The sequence below is a fragment of the Micrasema longulum genome, unplaced genomic scaffold (genome assembly GCF_059751315.1).
Source record: "Micrasema longulum isolate JH-2025_06_02 unplaced genomic scaffold, ASM5975131v1 h1tg000055l, whole genome shotgun sequence".
Lineage (NCBI taxonomy): Eukaryota > Metazoa > Arthropoda > Insecta > Trichoptera > Brachycentridae > Micrasema > Micrasema longulum.
This window is the reverse complement of record NW_028277262.1, coordinates 9,811-31,218: the sequence shown is the minus strand read 5'-3', so window position 1 is coordinate 31,218 and position 21,408 is coordinate 9,811. Positions and strand designations below refer to the sequence as shown.

General features: G+C 32.6%; 1 protein-coding gene across 1 annotated transcript in view; it reads right to left on the bottom strand.

The window, feature by feature from the left end:
• The window catches only part of LOC148285139 (uncharacterized), a 165,636-nt gene extending 146,205 nt beyond the window's left edge, over positions 1 to 19,431 (bottom strand). The window contains exons 1-2 of the mRNA XM_088229722.1: positions 18,521 to 19,431; positions 3,701 to 3,821 (exon numbers count right to left, since the gene is read on the bottom strand). Of these exons, the coding sequence (XP_088085848.1) occupies positions 3,701 to 3,821; positions 18,521 to 19,044 (645 nt within the window). The 5' untranslated portion in view covers positions 19,045 to 19,431. The remainder of the gene's footprint in view (positions 1 to 3,700; positions 3,822 to 18,520) is intronic.
• Positions 19,432 to 21,408: the final 1,977 nt, after the last annotated feature.

The following is a 21,408-nucleotide window of genomic DNA, read 5'->3' as shown; positions in this document are numbered from 1 at the left end:
TCAAAAAAAATCTTATGATTTAAAGATATTGAATTGAAAAAAAATAACTTAGAAAATATTATTTTTCTCTATTGTTTATTAATTTTTATTTTGTATTTTAAATAAAAATAAACGTTATTGATTTTTTTTCTATATGGAAGATATGGAAGGGGTACTGCTATTTCAATGATTTAATTGTATAAATGCATTATTATCTCTGTACTCTATTTATTTTATGTAACACTCGAAAATTTTACAAATAACATAAACAAAATAAAAATTCAGCAACGTTTTAGTATGTCCATCTGTTGATTTTTGTGAAGTAAAAGAGCAGAAACCTTTATCATGTGGGTGAGATTCATCCGGTTGAACCAATTCGCCTACTGGGCAACGCCTGAAAACAATTTTCCAATTTGTATAAGAAGTGCCACTTAAACCAGCCAATGACAGGTCATAAGCCCTGTAAATGCCTCGACTTCAATTGAAAATGTTTTCCCTCTCTGTTGCAACAAATTGAAACAAAAATAAAAATTGACTCAATTTTTTTAAAACATGGTGAATTCAAATCTAATCTCGAAAATTAATTAATACGCCCTTAATATTCAGCGTAATAATTTGAAATACAATGACTACCTACTTCATGAGTTGCTGTTAACGCATTGTACGGTACCTTAAAAAGATTGTTTGTTAAGTATAATACGTCTTGGCTTATTTTAATCCTAGCAAAGTACTTTCACAAAGCCGCGGGCAGTTGGAGATTTTGAACGAAAGAATATGGCCGCAGGTTGTGGCGTCATCGGTCACCGTCTATTAAATTGTGTCCATTCCTCAATCCAGGGGTCGACAAAAATGTCCCAAGAGTCGACTCCAGCCCGCTGCCTCTTTATCCGGCTAACTAGCCAATCGTCTGGTAAGTGTAGTCATCATTTTCTCTTCCGGGTTAAATTCAAATTTGTCTCCAACGTAGTGATGATAATGAGGAAGTTCAGGGGTTTTTTTATTCGTTAATACACTAATAAACTAAGGCATTTTTTTTTTACAAATTTAACGTATCGTATTATCAACGCTATGATTTTTTTAAGTTTTTTATTTTTAAAATAATGTCAGTGGTTCCCTTCCACATTCTCGATCAGTTCTGCCCATTGGTCCGTTGACGGTAAGCAAATCAGAAATCTTATATAACTCTCTTATCATTGGTTGATTCATATGAACCACTGACGTCATTCAAAGTAGTTCGTTTTTATTAAAATATTTTTTTAAATATTTTTTTGGACATTTTCAGGAAAGTTTGTTGTACAATTTCATGCCCCATTTTTTACATTTATTGTATCTAATTTACCATAGGGCTGAAGTTTTTTACTATCATATATAATAATGGAATAAAATTGTAAATAAAATCACCTAGTCTAAGAGGCATAAAATTTGGAAAATATTGTCCGGCTTCATGTAGTAAGTAGGTGAAAAAATTCATTCATATGAAATTTATTCACATCAATAAATGTCACAGCTCTTTAACTTCACAAAAACCAACTGATGAAAGAATTGACGGAACGCAGATGTACAACATATACAAAATGTTTCACGGTATGTAAAATGGCCACTTAAACGAGCCAATGCAAGTCATTTGCCCAGTCAATGCCTAAAGTTTTTTTTTTGCCCATTTAGCTTTATGTTTGCAAGAGTCGGCCCTTTGAATAAAAGTTTGCTGACTCCACCAGTATCTCGCTGTCTGTTATCCTATCGTCTAATAGTAATAAATAATTGCTCGCTAATAATAAAATTAATTAAAGGGTGCAGAACTATAATACGGTGAGTCGTGACATGCGAGACTCACTCTGGCGGTATCTACTTACAAAACGTAATTAGATAGCCGTCATTACGACCAATATATTATTTTTAATTACGCAAGAAGCTGGATACTAATTTACGAGTGTTAATATTGTCTAACAAAACAAAAACCTCTGTTTTTCTCGTGTAAATCGGAAATCTATAATCGTAGGTTGTGAATTAATTGCACGCGATAAATTATATGTTATACGTGATTATTATATGAAGATACACTAGGAGATACGGAATTGACGTTAAAAATCTCAAGTCTGGAAAAACGTAGAAATAACATTGACTTTATATTTTTTATTCATATTCAGTTTCCGATTGTGTCGCATTGTAAAATCGTGACAGAATATGAATTTTTTACTGTGAGTCTTTCTAGATTTAATCAATCGCCGAATATATCAGGGCAGTGATTACGAACGCTATCTTTATAGGTACATATCGAAATTGTATACGAGGCATATCCAGAAAGTAAGAGTAATCAATTTTTGTATTTAAAAAAATACATATAATTAAATTAAAATAACAGTGCATTAGATATAAGGCAATTATATATTTTTAGAATAATAATGTTTGTGAAAGCAAATTATTCTACCAAATCCCAAAAGGAACACTCCCACACTACCAGAAGTCAAACTAGAGTATGGGTCATGAGGTCTATCACAAACTCTGCATTCGGGCAAAGAAATTTTAGGTTTCTGAACCCCAAAATATTTAATTTGTTACCCGAACGTTGTGAAACTATGACCCGGATGCAATTTTAAAAAATTGTAAAAAATTGGTTACTGGGTTTAGGTCGAGAAAAATAGGAAAATCTACTCGAAATACATTTTAAAATAATAAATGGTATAAATTTATATTGTATTACTGTATAGTAAATAAACTAGTAGGTAGTAATGTTATTGTTTATTTTTGCATAAAAATGCTTTAAAACAGGTTGTACCTAGTTGGGCAGACTAGACATGATCCAGAGAAATCTATTACCTAAGTGTGTATGTAGTGGATAAAGTGATTGTTATTTTGTTAATAAACTATGATTATTATTATTATTATTATTATTGATTACATATACTTGTAATTTACTTTTTTTTTTACGTAGTCGCTTTCCCATTCTAGGTTCGTAGGTTGTAAGTCGTAGCACAAACTTCTTGATGCCTTCTCATAGAACTCTTCCGCCATCTTCTTCGTTCACTTCAAGACCTCTTGTTCCATCTCCTCATCGGTTAGATTTTTTTTCCACCCATGTGAGTCTCCAGTTGAAAGGAAGCCTAGTCAGGGAGTATGGAGGGTGGTTCGAAATGTCCCAACCAAACGAGTTCAAACGCGCCTTGGTGGCGTTAGCCGTGTGCGGGTAGGCGTTGTCGTGCAGCAAACACACTAACATTGTCAACATTCCCCTCCGTTTGTTTTGAATTGCTCTTTTGAGCTTTTTTAGGGTCTCACAGTATCGTGCTGCAATGATCGTCATTCCTTGAGTCAAAAAATTAATAAAAATTTCCCTTCGGTCCCAAAATACGGATACTATGATTTTTTTTAGCCAAAATTGAGATTTTAAAACAATAATATCAATATATTTGTACGAAAATATGTTTTAAATGAAAACTTAAAGTATCTTCATCGGTCACTGAATATTGAACACGTTTAGAGAAAAAATCTATTTTTCTTACAAAAAATATTTACTTCTTATTGTAATACGTGGGAAAATTGGCTACTTTGATCAGCCAATGACAAGTTTTAAGCCCTGTAAATACCTTACCTATTTTTTCTTCTATAAAATGTTTTCTATCTCTGTTGTAATGTATTAAAACTTATTTTTCTCTAATACCGTGCAAGCAAAGCCGCGTGAAAAAGCTAGTAAATAAATCAATAAAAAGTGAAGGAGAATAACCTTATTTCTTCTGACGTCCCGCAGAAGCCCTGTTCCAGATAGCACGGCCGCCAGGTTCCCTGCAGCGAGGGAGACCAGGCTGAGTGCCAGGAACAGAGTAAGAAACAGATGACCCATTCGACTGGAAAAAAGACATATGCATATTAAAGAAAAATGTTGATCTTTTACACAACCTCTATGGAACCTAAGCCCTTTGTTGAGTTGGGACGAATAAAGTACTAAATAATACAAGAAATATAAAAAATAACGTATTATACCGGTACCGATAAGAGCAGGCATGAAGGATATAAAAACGTGAATTACACATTGTTAGAAATTGAATATTACAACCTGAATTATCTTCTTTAAAAAAAAAAAAAAATTCTATAAACAAAGGTTTTAACTAAAATATTTCAATAACTTTTTTTTTAGTATTACCGAGTGCATAATTTTACGTAGAAATAAAGGAAAATGTATGTGATTTAAAATGTTCGTATTTTTTTTCAAAAACAAAAAATTTAATTTTTACTTCTGCCACTTTCATGTTGAATTTACTATCTTCAAATTGTGCTAAGCAATTTTAGCTCAATACTTAGTCTTTATTGAGATCCCAGATACCTAAGTTTAGTCTAAATTTGAAATTTATTTATTTATTTATATTATTATTTTATGTATTTCACAGTTTTAAAATGTACAGAGTTTATTTGTTTCAGGTCCCGACTAGCTAGGAAATTCCTGTGTTTAGGAAGGACCTTATTTTTTTCATGTGTTTTTTTAATATTTTTAATATCATTAAATGATGCTTAATAAATTCAAAGAATAATAATAACATTAGAAAAAATCTATTATTTACAATAAGCATAAAATGTAAAACAGAGTTTTCAAAAAATAAAGCATAATTACATAGCAATGAAATACATATTAATAGTAAAAATAGTGAACAAAAAAATCCCACAAAGGCATGGCCTGTTCGTGGTTATACAAGAAAATGTTAATGAATTTTTTCGTCTACTTTATATTCCATTTTGAAGGCTTGTAATCAAATAAAATTATAAACGTAACGTTAAAGCAAACACAATACCTTGTAGAGCAGAAAATTTTCATTCGAATGAAATATTATTTTACTTTTCGTGCTCATTTTTAAATTAGGAAAAAAAACAGGCAAAAAAAAAACCTAATGGAAAGAAAATTATATTATATATTTAACGTTTTTCAACGGAAATGATTAAATTAGTATTTTCATTTTATTTAATAAGGTTTTAGCTTAATTTTTCTGCGGAAGACACTCATATTTCGCGTTATTAGTAATTACTATTGTGAAATGTAAATTTCTTTGTGCAGAATAGTTCTCACGAGCTGAACTTTGAACGCCAAGAAAAGCATTCCTCAATAATTAGGTCATACTTTGAAGAAAGTAAAATGATGTCGTATGACGATTCATAGGTTGATAATTCACTGTAATATTTCAATAGATTTCTTATTATTATTAGACAAAATATAGATAGTTGATAAAGTAATAGTAATTAATCATTCCACAATAATCACACCAATATTCCAAATTGTGACATATTAATAGCTCGAAATAGAATCTGCACATTTTGGTGTAAAGCTTGCCACATCTTCCTTGGTCGTCTTTGTCCTACGTTAATTCTAGCCATATTATTTGTTTTTGGAATCTTCATCATCAAATCGGTATCCGATGCGGATGGTGCATAGAGCACTACATTTTTAAATCAAATGAAGCGTACCGATCATCTGATACAGGAAGGTAAGGTGATCAGTTTTATGCTTCAGGTGCTACATTTTAAAACAAATAATTCAAGTCAACCCTCCCAGAAATCGAACCCAGGACTATGGTAGGCAAACATTCTAATCAAATACACTACGAGGGCAACGTTTCTTCACTCACTGCTTTCAGGTAAAAATCCTAAAAAAGAAATCCAAAAAAGTCGAAAAAATGTCTGCCTCGAATTTTAAAATAAGGTACTAAAAAAAAACTGTGAAGATTCATAAAATGAGAATAAAAGTTTTAAAAAAGAGAGTTTAAGGAAGAGAAAAGAATGTATTTTTAGTTTAAAGTAATTTAAACAAAGTGTAGAAGAAACATATTTGGAAGCGGATGGGAGATGATTCCACATCCACAGTCGAGCCGCATCGTATTATATGAGCTGGAAAAGACGCAAAAATTATGGGTGAAAGTTAACCTACAAAGATTATTACAAAATTAAACTAATTCAATTGATTTTGGAATGCTTTTGATAAAGAAAAAATTCTGTCACTTAGGACAGGTTTTGTTTTAGGTACTATGCGGCTTCAAAAATGGAATGGTTTTTCTATTTACTATAATCAATGAGGTAAATTGGCGGTAAATCACATTCTAGATATTAATCCTTCCCGTGGACAGAAAATACATTTTTTTTACTGTGTAATTTTTTGAAAAATTTGGTATTTTAAAAGTTTATTTATCTTTTACTACAGTAGAAATTATTTAACTTTCATTTTTTTATCTCTTTTATCTTACAATATATGTTTATTCAATCAAATTAATTTATTTCACCGAAATATGTTTCAAACTCTGCCTTAAATATCATTTACAAGGTCGACAGAAATTCGCTCCAAAACAAAAAAACGAACCCGAAGCTGTCAAAGATAAAAGCGAACTTTTCTGTGTAATACTGATAACCGAAATATAGAAAGAAAAAAAAATGCTATTTGAATACGTATTTGAATGACCCCCGGCTGAAAGAGATAACATTTAAATGATTATGTTTCACTGTAGGTACCATGTGCGAGAAATCTCGCTTGTGGCACTAAAAGGTTAAGGGAGCGGTCTTCCTTAAAGAACGGATAAGAAACACAAGAAAAAAAACATGAATAATTGAGTAATCAAAAATATTATATGCGATACTTTTAAAAGATTCTCACGATTATAATGGAGGTTGACTGTGTGACTGTGCGTAGATATGTACATACGAAGAGGTAGGTTACTTATAAACACAGATTTCACGAATGAAACTTGTATTGTCGATTATGATCGAAAAGTAGGCAATTCAATGAAAAATGTCGTTGATTTACGCAAATCTTCGCCAAAAAATGCTCCCATTTTCAGAGTTGTGCTTGAATTCCTTACACGCGCATGCGCAATGCAAGATAATTGCGGGAGCGCGCACAAGTTGCGCGTAACTATAATTTGAAACAATGACTAACTGAATTAGGAAATTTACCAAAAGAAATATTATTTCATTGAACCGGCGCAATCGGCTTGCGGTTTGGTAGCTTTGTACGTGAAAACACGCTGAGAACATTAACGAAATAACGAATCGACGTTTTTGACATTCGATTCGTCTAGAAATATCAAGTTGAAGGCGGGAGGAGTCAACTGTGGCCTTATTCTGCAACTTACTCCATTCGTAAATTCATTTGTATCGTATGAAAGAATTCGGTAGGGAAAAACGATCCAGTTAGATTGAGACGGATATATGACGAACGAACGAACTTACGAAACGAAATTGTGACAGAATAAGTCTGCTATTTCTTTTGCCTAAGGAATTAATGCTCTTTTACTATAACAACCGGCCTTCATTACATTTAAAAAAAACATAATACTTATACATAATAAAAAAAAGTGGAAAAAAAATTCAAACATCAAAAGTTATAGATTAATAATATAACTACTTATTAAGGTAGTGTTAAATCACTAAAACAAATTTAATGTGCCGAATGGTTACAGAACATAAGTGTTCACTTGTTAAGGCTTAAAACTTATGGTCAATTTCAAGGTACCTGCACTAAGACAAGATTTGTAACAATATATTTATAGAAAGATTATTTACTATATATGTAAAATGTCTAATATAAAACTATTCTTTGTGTAAAAAAATTATCAATCAAACTTTAATAACATTGTAAAATGCATATTTTTTTCAAATCAAAAACTTTGTTCTAAAAACAGAAAAAGGTCGAATTTATGAAGCCTATTGCAACTGCTATGGGGTACAGGAAATCATAATGACATAAACAGACAACAGATACAGCAAAATAAAATATTAAAGCTAGTACTCGTATATGAGTTCCCTTATATAACAACAACTAAAGAGCTCTTTTAACTACTACTACCATCACGCCATTTCCCCGTAGGGGTAGGCAAAGAGAATGGACCGCCACACACGTCTTTCCTGGCATACAATCCTTGCCTCTTCCACATTCATACATCTTGTCACACATGCCCTTCGGTTCTGTCTGCTTTTGACATGACCAGACTTAAGATTTTGGTTTATCTGATCATGTGACGTCTTCCTTGGTCGTCTTCGTCTAACGTTGCCGTTCATTTTTGCCATATATACTTGTATAACTATTCTCTCGTCGTCCATTCGTTCTACGTGACCAAACCATCTCAGAGACCCTTTCTTAATCTTATCAATTATACTTGTCTCAGATTTAGACTCTTGCCTGATTTCATCATTCGTAACCCTGTCATACATTGATTTCCCACACATTCGTCTAAGAGATCGCATTTCAACCGCGTTCACTCGGCTTTCATCCTTCCTCTGCCAGTTCCTTAACTCTCTCCTAAGCTCTTTTAACAAACTAAACAATAATAATAATAAATCTTTATTAACCTTATATACAATGCCATACATAAAAAAATAACAACAAAGGTATATAAAGTTAAATGGCGGACTTATTGCCACTAGAAATTTTTTACAATCTAACAAAACTAAATAATGAATACAATAATAAAAATTATTTAAAAAATAAAAACAATGTAACTGAACTCTTTCAACCACAATCCTTAAAATTTGTTCTTAAATTAGCCACTGATGTAATTGTAGACGAATAACTACAACCTAAAAAAAAAATTGCACACATAGACACAATACGAGAATATCAGAACAATATCATTTACAAGTTTCTAAGACGAGAAAAGGACAGTCGAGACTAATAAACCAGGGACTGAAATTATACAATAAACTACCTGACAAAACTTAATAAAATATGTATTTAATCCATAAGGGTTAATAAATGAATTCCAAATACAAAAATCTTCGGCACGGGTTTTCCTTGTACGGAATACATTGTGAATAAATGACATAATATATTCTAGTAAAGTATTAAAAAAATACTTTAAATCTTACAAAATAACAAGCCAAATAGCCTTACATGAAAAATCATCAAATTAAAGCCTGAAATACCCATCTAAAATAATAATAAAACATGACATGAACATTATCATCATTACCCTCTTCACACCCAGTTATAAATATCCTATGCACCACTATATTGATAAACGAAATGCAGTGTATTACACATTTGTTACATTCAAGTAAGGTGATCAGTCTTACGCTTCAGGCACCATCCCAGAACAATGAAATGTTGCAGTTTCCCTTAAAATACATATTTCATATTCACCCTGCCAGGAATCGAACCTAGGATCTATAGAATGGTAGGCGAACTCACCAGATACTAATTTGCGAGGCGGACTTATTTTCACTCGATTTCCTTATTCAGGATTTTTACCTGAGAGCAGCCATCGAGTAGTCAACATTTGTCCGACAGCTCAATCACAATGGCCGCACTTAGCGGTAATTACCGAGGTGATAAACATTGTTACGGATAAGTGGTGGTTAACGACTTTTATTCGACGTGATAAACATCTGTGATTGAGCACGAGTGCCACGATTATAAACGCGATCTGCATCGGTACATATCGAGACAGTATAAAGTAACATCGATATTTACGAGTATGTACGAAAATGTGTAATCGCGGCCCTCGTGCTCAACAATAAAGGTTTTAGCTCTTTGACTTCACAAACGTCAACAGATAGAAGAGCCGAAGGAATGTAGATGTTCAAATACAGGCAGAAAGTGGCCACTTAAACCAGCCAATGACAGGTCATAAGCCCAGACTTCTATATTCCCTGCTGTGAAATGATCTTCATGTCTGTTGTAATATGTTAAAAGTAAGTACTTCTGAGAAATGCTATCCCGAAAATGTAGTAGTGTTCTTGTAAAAGAATAAAACTGTGAAACAGTAATAACAAAGTTTAATTTTCATAATAATTTATAATGAAGTGTTACGAAGTGAATGCCGATTCAATTAATAATATTAAGATATATGAACATTAAGGCAAGCAATATACGGCAGAATGTAAATAAAAACAAATTTATTTTGAAAAAATTGGGAACAAACTGTAGAATGTACCCACAAATTGACTTATTTATTAAACAATCTTTTGAACAGAGTAGATGCAACCAATAATGTTTTGAGTTTTTCCAAATCTTTTAAGACAACATCTGGATTCAACTCTCTAAAGAACTGTAAATTTATATATTTTTTTATTTATTTATTTAATTTTACAATACGCCCAAGGGGCATTTACAAAAAAAAATATACAGGTAAGTACAAACATAGTAAGCAAAAATTTAAAAGATAAACAACGCTTCTTTGTATACATGTAGAAACAATAAAAAGCATACTGCTATGCAAAATAAAAAGTTAAACTTTACATAGTAGAAAAAAAATAAAAATGTATGGCTATAAGAAAAGTAATTGAATTAAAAAGCAAATTGTTAATAACTTGTAAAGAATTTAAACAAAAAAAATATATACATTTACATATACTTATTATTAACAAATTATTGTTAAAAACAAATAAAATATGAACATATAATAACAGTAATGAAGAACGTTTTAGAGATGGGAAAATAGAATTCGAGGCATCTAAAAGGCTTATAACCTGTATAATAGGTCATATCTCTTATTTTATCTAATATGTTTATATTAACAGCTCCGTATGGGGTTCAATACAGTCATCGTCTACAAGGATTTGGGTAAACTCAAAACATTGTTGATAAACCCATCTCGTAAACTCGTAATTATTTAACCCCGATGTAAAAGTACTTCTAACATATCGTTTTTCTAAATCAAACTCGGTACTACTGGGAATGCAAAAAATGATTCTTCAAATGATATTGTTATTTCACAGTTCGGAAAATAGGTTTCTACCTACCTGCGCGTACATTGCGTTCGCAGCGATTATCAAATCTTGATCAAGCACCACAAAAAATAATAACAACGTAACGTTTAGGTTCACTAAAATAGAATAATAATGATATAACCATTACGCTACATACCTCTATAGAACCGTAAGACTACATTTTACTGTAAATGGCGATTTCTAACTGCTTCTTATGGGTACAAAAAACTCTTTAGCATAACTTAATTTTTGGAACTTGTCCTTTTTTGTACGCATAACATTGGGAGTGTTCGTGTCTGACCATTTATCCTAATGGTGATTAGCTATCTACACTAAATTAGGTTTCAATAAATGTTAACAAATAATTTTTACTTTTTTATGCTAGATTTTTCTATATCTACCGGTTTTGAGACGTTCCGCCTCTTTGTAAGTACACTCATAACACTTACACGCTAATTCCACTATGGAGTAAATCAAGCAAAGAGTGCGCACTACCAAAGAATACGCATAGCAATTAATTCGAAACACGTTTCCAAAGTTAACAACACTGCAGTTTTAATCTGTCATTTTTAGCCTTAACTATCATTTGACGTGTCGTTTACATCACGTGTTGAATTGCATTTCTTTTAAAAAGTGTTTGATGATTTTGTACATTTTGATCTAAAATCGACAAAAACTTCAAGGAAGATAGGGTCAAAGCACCGATGAATGACCGTTTAAGGTTCAGCTTGTAGTGAAATCCATATTAAAGGTATAAATTTCATCATTTAAGCGTACACAATAAAATAAAACAATAAAAAACACATTATTTTTTTAAGTACTTTTACTTTTTTTATTGAAATACGAATATTACAATTATAATTAATATTACTCTAAAAAAATATCAGAATCACCTGTTAATGACCACTACTACCCCAGTAAAAGTAATACTCAGATTTAGTTACATCATAACATTATAAAACACCCTAACACATTAGAATAAAGATATATTCAAAGAATTGATAATAAATAGCATCAAATAAAACACTTACCACACCTTTCCTTATAAAAACACTATCGATCTCAGAACAATAACGGGAAGACGCACTATTACCTTTTGACAACTCACAGTTCAAAACTGATAGATTTGTTTCTTACCAAAAGATGTGTCCGCCTACTGCTTTTGTCATAGTTTCTGGTGTAAAAAGTTTTTTGACTGGACACATGTAGCAATTCTTACTATATTGTGTTTTATTAACCAATGGTCATTTACTGGGGGGTGGTCATTTACTGGTGCTTTGACCCTATTTTTCTCAATTGGTCTGGGTGTTGTGGTGTATTTGTCATAACCTCGTTGCATATCCCCTCTTTCTCACCTGTTGACAAAAGCTGGCTAATCCTTTCAAAAAAGAAGTAATCGTATTAATTTATTAATGTTAATAAATATAACCGACTTTTTACTGTGTACTTGTTTCGAGACATACCCGTCTCTTCGAGCATGTTCAGACACGGTGGTGTTTGCATCCCCTTTAATGTATCGAATTTACGTATTTTTTCATTAATTCTATGTATACTACCATAGAATATTGACCATATCGAGTCTGTCCAAAACTGTTTTCTAAGAAAGTGCCATTGTTGCTCGGATTGCAAAGGGGTCATTATTAGTATTTTGAAATAGAGCAATCTCTTAATCTGTCTTCATTGGAGAAACGTAGAACAGAGATGGGCCTTATGTGCATTTTCAAAATACTTAATGCTATAAGTGATGTCCCATCTCTGTTGCAATTAATTACTTTTTACGTTCCAACCATGTCACCAGAAGTCAACACCTGCTATTTATTAAATCTTTTAAGAGCAACTGTTGTATTTATGCCCCAATATTCAGAATGTGTGCATTAGTCAATTCGTCACATAAATTGAAATTCTTTTGGGATGGATCTTCCGGCTTTTTGTAGATCTCTTCGTCACTAAAACAGCGTGGGATGAAGATGGATTAGCATGGTGTATTATATGTTTATCGTGTTTATGAATATATGTACACCATTATTTTTTAGCCCTCGCTTGTCTTTGCTTCATAGTTTTATGTTCTTTTTGTTCAGTTTTTAGCATACATGTTTCTTCGTGTAACTGTTGTAAATAGCTTAGGCCGTATTTATAAAAAATAAATAAATGCTTCTGTGATGGTAAATGTGAAAACGTATTTTAAAATTTGCATGTTGATGTAATGAGTGTCCTGACGAAGAGACGGGTACATCTCAAAACCGGTAGACATAAAATTTCAGTAAGTGGTTAAATAATAATATTTACTAACAATAATTAAAATGTTTGTATACAAAGTTCATGCTCTGAACATGAGAAATAATTGAGTTGATAAATATCAAACGCCAGTATGTTCACAACAATTTACACAATGTCCAAGTGGACATACTAGCTTCTGAATAGAAACATAGTTTTTCGACAGTGTTTTCATTGTAATAATGAGGACATGTTTTAATTTTAATAGTACCGAAAAAATCATGTTTTTTTTCATTAAATTTTGTAGAACATATGTCAAAAAATAATTTGGGTGCACATACTGGCGTTTGATATTTACCAACTCAATTTATTAAACTTCTTAGATTTTCACGGCCGTTAAGATGCACAATAAGTTTTTCTGGGTTATTATGCCGTGTGTCGTTCGTACTCTCTACCGACGTTTCGGATCGCGTTACAGCGTCCATCATCAGGGTTGATGTGGAACGTCGGTAGAGAGTACGAACGACACACGGCATAATAACCCAGAAAAACTTATTGTGCAACTCAATTTATCTCCACCATAGACCGTTTTTGTGTGTTTTTTCTTCAAATGAACGCATAACATGATTTTTTTTTTGACCATTAGGTTTAGAATGTCCAATTACCATAGCACCCACCATAATTTATTTCTAAGTATTAAATATTATTTCATTTTAACTTGCACTATTATGCAAACAGTAACAAATTGAACGTGCTAAGATTTTTGCCCATGTTTCTCTATAAAACATGATTACCCTTTCTCGGTGCTGTGGAAAGGTAAACACGAAGTAATGGCTAAATGTTGGTAGCTACCTTCAATAGTCGTGAAGTATATTGCTTCATATATCTTTCTAATAAAACGTTGCCTAAGGAATCTTCTCTGCTTGTAAAATGTTTCCGCATGTTGCATATTCGTTAATTCACTATCTATCTATCCACCAAAAAGTGAAAATAATTGTTCCGCATTTGGTTCATGTTCACCTTTTTTTACGTGCTTACAATTGATTTTTTAAACGGACGCTTTCAACGGAGCTAATCAAATCAGAGCATCTATACAAAATTAGTATAAACTCGTTAATTAATTTATGGATTTGCATTCAGTATACCTAAATTTGTGTAATAATAATAGGAAAATAGTATGTTTTTTTAAAACATTTAAAAATAAATATGGGCCTATAAATACTGTAGAGTTTTTTTTCCTATTTATTAGCATCATAAAAAATTATTTAAAATTTGTAATTTTGAATTCCTGCAAAAACGGACGCCGACATTTTGCTTCACATGATAGCCTCAGTCAAATGATACATAAAACTATTTAAAAAAAACGGAAAAAAACTAATGCGGTTTGATCAATTTAACCTATTTTAGTGTTTTGAGTAATGCTTAAGGTCGCAATAATGTTCTTAAAGAAAATCATCATGTTTTATTTTACGTGTTCATATTTATTTGACGTTTAATAATCAGTGTGGCCAGATATGAAGAAAAATGTAAACGCATGCAAAAAATAAAAATCCGTAAATTAATCACTTTCTGGGGTAGAAAAGATTCAGAATACTACCCCTGAAAGATCTTCAAAGTGCTTTGTAAGCAAGTAAGAAGAAAGAATTGTCAGATTATAAAGCAAAAGCGCGCTTTCGTATTCCTCGTAGGACTATAGTAGTATAGAAGCTACCTAAAATCTGACAATTTGACAACTTGTCGGCCTTGTAGTGTAAAGGTCAGCGCGTTAGCCTGTCATGTAAGAGGTTTCGGGTTCGATTCCTGACATGGTTGATATGAAACATTTATTTAAAAAGGGTTTTTTCACACTAGAATATTTCATAGTCCCTGGACTGAAGCGTAAGACTGATCACCTTACTTTCATGTAACAAAAATGATCAAAAAACGCTACGATTGGTGTACCAATGCAGTGCCCTATGCACCATTAGGTGCGGAAGGGAACGATCATGAAAATCTGACAAATGTCAAATATGAGTATTGATCGTCAATGGATTCTGAGAAAGAAATTTTATCCTTTGATGGCAATTCCACTCAAAGCAATTCTCATTTTCTGATTTGCCACCACTCCGGTCAAGAAAATTCTGTAGGTTATTTATTTATTTATATTTATATATACGCCAAATAGGCGTTTTTAAGGACATATTTTTACATGGAAAATTATTATAAAGTAAATTAGAAAGACACAATAGTATATAGTAGACTCAGTGGGAGTGGAAGCGGGAGAGAGGTGTTTATAATTTAATTTGATTCAGTGATTGTATGAAAGAAGACAACTTGTTATCAAAGAAATCAAGACTGGTATGTTTTTTGGCAGACCTAAGAATTCTGGGCATAGGGGAATGAAAACCATAGTTAGTTCTATGGTTATAAGTATGAAAGAGTAAGTTTTGTCTAAGGTTTCTAGATGGGATATTTAATTTTATTAAGCTCAGTAGTTCAGGCGCATCAAATAGTGAGTTGAGAACTTTAAATAGGACAAGAAGGTCGGATTTATTTCGACGGTCTTGAAAGAAGATATATTTAAGCTAGTTTCTAACTCATTATACGTATATTGGTCTCTGGATAAGCCCAAGTTTAAAATTTATGTTGAACTGATTCAATATTTTTTATGTGAACATTATAATATGGAGACCAGATAACAGAAAAATACTCTAGGTGCGGGCGAACTAGGGAACAGAAGAGAGTTTTAAGAGTATTGATATTTTTGAAGTCAGTTGTGCTTTGGTTAATAAATCCAAGGAGTTTTAAATATTTATTGATAACATGTTCAATATGAATTGTAAAAGAAAGTTTAGTGTCAATTACAATACATGAAAAAATATTCATATAAGTTATAAAATATACAAAATTTATCAATGGTAGTGTAATAATTGTGCTAACGAGACATTAGTTAGAATCAAACATGTACGTGCAATCTATAAGGTCGAGGAATATGTTGGTTTGACAAAGAGCGACAAAGATATCTTCATTTGCCCAATGTGTTCTTAAATTAATGTTGCAGGCCATATTGCGCAAAGTGGCCAAAGTACACTTTTCTTTAATTTTGCAGTGTTTCTATAACTACATCAAAATACATTTTAAAATTGATGTTTTTACTTACACAAATGTCTATTCCTTTGAAACTGTAATTTATCTCAAAATCTTTGTTCTATAATCGTCACAAACCTTAAGTAGGCCGGCCTTATGGGGTTCAGGTACAGTTTTCTCTTAGGGGTGTAGGCAGAGAAGATAAAACGCCATATCACTCTGTATTTGGATACAGACTTTACTTCCTCTACGTTCATGCATCTTTCAAGCACACGCGCTGATTATTACGACTTCTGACGTATCCACCTTCAAGTATATGTTGTATTTAGTCATATTTTTTTCGGTCTTCCTCGATTCTTACATCCATCAATATTTTCATGGTTAATATTTTTTATCGTCTTTTCGCTGTCCATTCGCCCTAAATGTCTAAACCAATGCGGAACTCCTTTTTTTATTTTGTTGATAATTCTTATCTTAACCTTACATAATATACGGATCTCAAAGTTTGTGCGCCTATAATGATGAGAAATATTAAATATCCATTCACAAGGAATTATCAATAACCGAAAGACTCTTCGCGGAATGCAGAAAAATGATTTTGTTCTATTGCTGACTTATTGCGAGAAAGCGCAAGAAAGGTCTCCAAAACTGATAGTATTAGAGGTTGGAAGGAATGGAGACAATTACACCCAGTGCCTGACATTTCATCATGCTACGACGCTCGGCATTTAACAAGATGATGAAGAAGGTAATTAAGATTTTCCTAATTCAACTACCATCAGCCATTTCATCTGATGTTTTACAATATTCTATCTACCAAGCTGTTAATATTACTGTCAACTCTGCATGTAATTATCCACTTCATTATCCGTTCAATCCATTAATGAGTATAAAAAATACAACTCTGCTTCACTTTTATTTAAGGCGGCAAAGTTCTTAGGTGTTAAAAATTTATAGCAAGAAAACTTAAAAAGTCATTATGTAATTTTTTGTACGAAAACTGTACATTTGAAGTTTTTTCGATAAAAACTTAAATTTAACGAGTGAAATGATTTACCTTCCCAAATTATCATAATATGTTACTTAATAGGTTACATAATTGTTTACGAAAGCGGTGCATGTTCCTATACGTTCATTAGCTGCTGGCCACGATAAAATATAGTAAACCTACATTTTTTTTAAGTTAATTGTTTTAATTTTCAAGCCAATGAACTGCAATTGCCAATTTCATGGTCTTTTTGGATCGCGTTGGGATTTTTTATAAAATGAACCTAATTATGTAGGTACTTGTTTTACAACAAATGAAGTATGCATTTTTAAAAGGGTTTTTATTCTTCTTTTTGCTCTCCTGTAAAATTCGTCATTTGTATATGGGCCCGTTTTCTCCGTGTACTCTTCAAACGTATTTAAATATTTTGATGTATTTTGTATCTGGAAATGGCAAAAGTAAATAAAGGTACCAACCCAAAAAAAGAGTAAATTTTTGTGTGTTTAACTTTTTTTACTCATGCTATTTACACATATAAATAAAGCTAGGCCGTATATAGTTTAATAAAACTAATGCGCACTGGAGTGAGGCATGGGATTGGAAAAACAAGGTTGAAAGTAGGCTTCTGCTGTCGAAATGCGATCTCTCAGACGAATGTGATGTCGAGATTCGCGCATTACCTATGGGAGGCTGAGACAAATTGTCAAAATCAAGAAAACAGTGCTGCGTTGGTTAGGACATGTGGAATGAATGGACGGCGAAAGATCGGCTAAAATGTTGATGGATGCAGAAAACGAAGAAGACCTAGAATGACGTGCCACGAACTAATTCAACAAACACTTGAAGATGGACATTTCAAATAAGAAGATGTATGAATGTAGAGGAAGCGACGTCTATATGCAAAAACGAGAGTGATATGGCGTTCTATCCTCTCTGCCTACCCCCACGGGGAAACAGCGTGCTGCTTCGATTATTTGTTTGTTCATTTATAGATTATCAAAATAATTCACATGTACGGATTTTTAAAAATCAAATATATAACTAATAAGAAAACGCATGCGTAATATTACCCCTAAGGGCGTTTTATATCATTTAACCGCTAAGGGCGGCATCCGTGTTGTAATGGTTAAGACGATTGACTCATGCACGAAAGATTTCAGGTTCGATTCCCGGTGAGAACACAAAAAGTTAAATTAGATTTTTTTCACGCCTGGGTGTACTGTGTTGTAATTCACCACTGTAATTGGGCCTCCTGGCCTGTTTCTGTGCCAAAAATAACCAAATACGAAAAATACACAAACAAAAATATTGATATCTAATTTCTCGTTTATATATATATCCTATATTATAAATTGAAGTGGTAATGGGCAGGTCATGTTGCGATACAGGGATTAGGGAGATGAGAACCCCGAGTTCTAAAGCGACCGTAGGATAAAAAAAAGAGCAATAGAACGACTCTAGAAAAGATGGGCTGATGATATAATCTCTGTCGCTGGAATAAAAGGGGCAAATAAATCCCAAAACAAAAAAAGTTGAAATCATTAGAAGAAACCTATATCCAGCGGTGGAGAGATGTCTGATAAAAAAATTATTTACCTCGTCTGGCGTTCATAGAGCCCGTAGCAGTCATTGATTCCTCCTAGAACCCCCATCACTCCTGTGATGATGGCCAGGCACCCTGACCAAAACCCGGCACCGGATCTACCGAGAGCCCCGCCGTGCACCATCACTAGCCCCCCGGTAATCACCATGCCGATTCCCACCAGCAACTGCCCGATGCCGAGGAACAAAATAAGCTTGGACTGCCTTCTCTCCGACTGATCCCTGATGGAAATATCACTGTGCAGAGAAGTCAATATTGATTTCGAGCAAGTATCGGGACTGCGTCTCGATTTCTCCGCTATTCTTTCTTCGTCTTTTCCCTTTTTGTTATTATTCTGCTTTCCTATTAATTGCTCCGTCGAATTCTCGGACTTGACAGACGAAAGAGTTGTGGATGGCACGTCACTTAAAGTTTCGGCTATCGCCGTAGTATTTTCCGAAGATGGACGGTCATTCTCCGACTCGGTACCGGAAGATACAGCGTTATCTTCAGCCATTGTACGCGTTTCGATAACCATTTTAAAAATTCACGCTTTCATGTCCATCACTCTCAATTAAAATATTCCCAAACTGTGCCTACACACTCGATCAATCCACAGCAAAAAAAACACTTATTTAATACCAATACAAACTCTCACATTATAACACTAATTTGCGGGAGATTGCAAATCGTTAGGAAATTACATGTTCCAATTTCTCCGCGACTTCCACATAGAAATAAACCGACACAGACAAGTTTAGTTTTAAGAATCCTTTTATTACGGCTGTGAAAAGATAAACACAATGTTTTGAAAATAGAACGCGCGCACACACGAATCGCAAAACGCGCGGCAAATTTACGGAACGTAGAAACGTCAAACTCTCTCACCGGTTGCTAGCTGACTGCGCAGGTATTATTGTTGTCTGAGACTGACATATCTCTCATGGTGGGAGATAGATGTTCACGCATAAACAGGTGAAAGCTGTACCGGGGTAGGTGCCGCGCCGGTAACTACTCCTCCCGGTGGCATACTAGATTCTTGACATTGGCGATGACCACACATCTACAATCAATAATTACAATCTATGGCCAAGATGACCGGATGAAACTTTTCCCGCCAATTACACTTATGGCTTGAGACAACATTTCCAATACGTAAATTTCCGGTTTCATTCACACCAATTTTCACGAAGCGAGTTCACTGTCTTTTGCGCAAGAATTTTCACATAATTGTCTCGAGCAAATTATTGTTACGGGACGGATGAATAAGCAATCACACATTATGCATTCAATAATAATCAATCAAACTGATTGTTAGTTACTATCCATATTAAAATATTAATAGCATTAATTTACTTTCTCTAAATTACAGTGTTTGACAACACCAAATTATCGACTATTCAATTGAAATCGAATTCATTTGATTTGGTAACGAAAAAATATCAATTTAAAATATTAAATTTATATATAATAAAAGATGTACGAGCATATACGTGCAATTTACGAATATGTATTATTTTTATCGTTTCAGCATTAAATTATTTTGTAAATCAATTATTAACCAACGTGTGTATTAAGTAATCACTAGAACATATTTTTAATTCGAGATAACATATATATTTTATTTTTAAATAATACAGATTTTTTTTAAACATTTTTTTGCATATAATATATGTACCAAAGTTTTAGATTAGGGAAGCAGTCACTTGGTATTAGGTATAAAGCTGAAATATGTGCCTTCTACTAAAACACCAATTCTAATTAAGTGCTTTAAAATAAACTAAAAAGCAATTTAATTCCATAATATCAGCAAACAAGAGTTATATTATAAAGTTTAATATTATAATACCATCGCGTCAACTGCTTTAAGTGCTAAATTTGTTTTAAAACAGTCACAACATATAACATGGATTGGTTTGTTAGAACTGCTTCCACAGCGCTACTCAGTACAGTATTCAGTACATAGGAATCAATAGTCTTACACAGTTTCTTTTTTCAGAATTAGACGGAGCACAGTGAATTATACTTAAATTTGTTCATAACTGCGCAGGCGAAAGGTTGGTGACCTTGTCGCAATTTTTTAGAAGTTATTAATGTATGAGCATCAAACCCATCTCGGATCGATACGATTGACAATGATCTAATTAAAAAATATTTGTTGTAGTTACTAAAAATGTAAGTTAACTGGTAGGTGATTTTATCATAAAAAAATATCTGATTGTTTAGAAGTCAATTTTTGAGGGAAGCATTGGTTCCATCCAATCTATGGATGGGCGCGCAAGGTATGCACTGTACATGTCGTCTGACTAACTTGCAAAACTCCAATCTCCAAAAATAAAATTTTTACAGGAGGGTGAAAAAACAGTATAATTTCATCAAATTTTATCAAATTTTACTGTTTTTTCACCCTCCTGTAAAATTTTTTTTTTTGAAAATTGGAGCTTTGCAAGTTAGTCAAACGGTATATGAAATGTAATGTATTTATTTTAAATACTTGTTCAAAAAAATATAAATTTGAACAACTAGTTTAACTCTTACTTATTTTGTTTATTTTTATTTTATTTATTTCGAATACACACAGATGTACACGTTAAATTCATATTTCAAAAAAGTATTTAAAATGTATACATAGTAGGGTCTGCCATCCAATTGTATGTATTCACTAAATGATATGGTAATAAAGCGACGACGGTTTAAAGTTTAAACAATACAAATAATAAATATACTATATATTAAAATAAGATAAATATGGACAAAACTAGGAGATAGTGGAAAGGGAAAGAAGAAAATTGATAAGGAGTGGTAAAGGATGATTAAAAGAAAGTAAGAGTGGAAAATTGCATTTGATTTAATGATTTAATGAATTTTGAATGAAGAGCATGAATCAAGCCTATTAATTCTC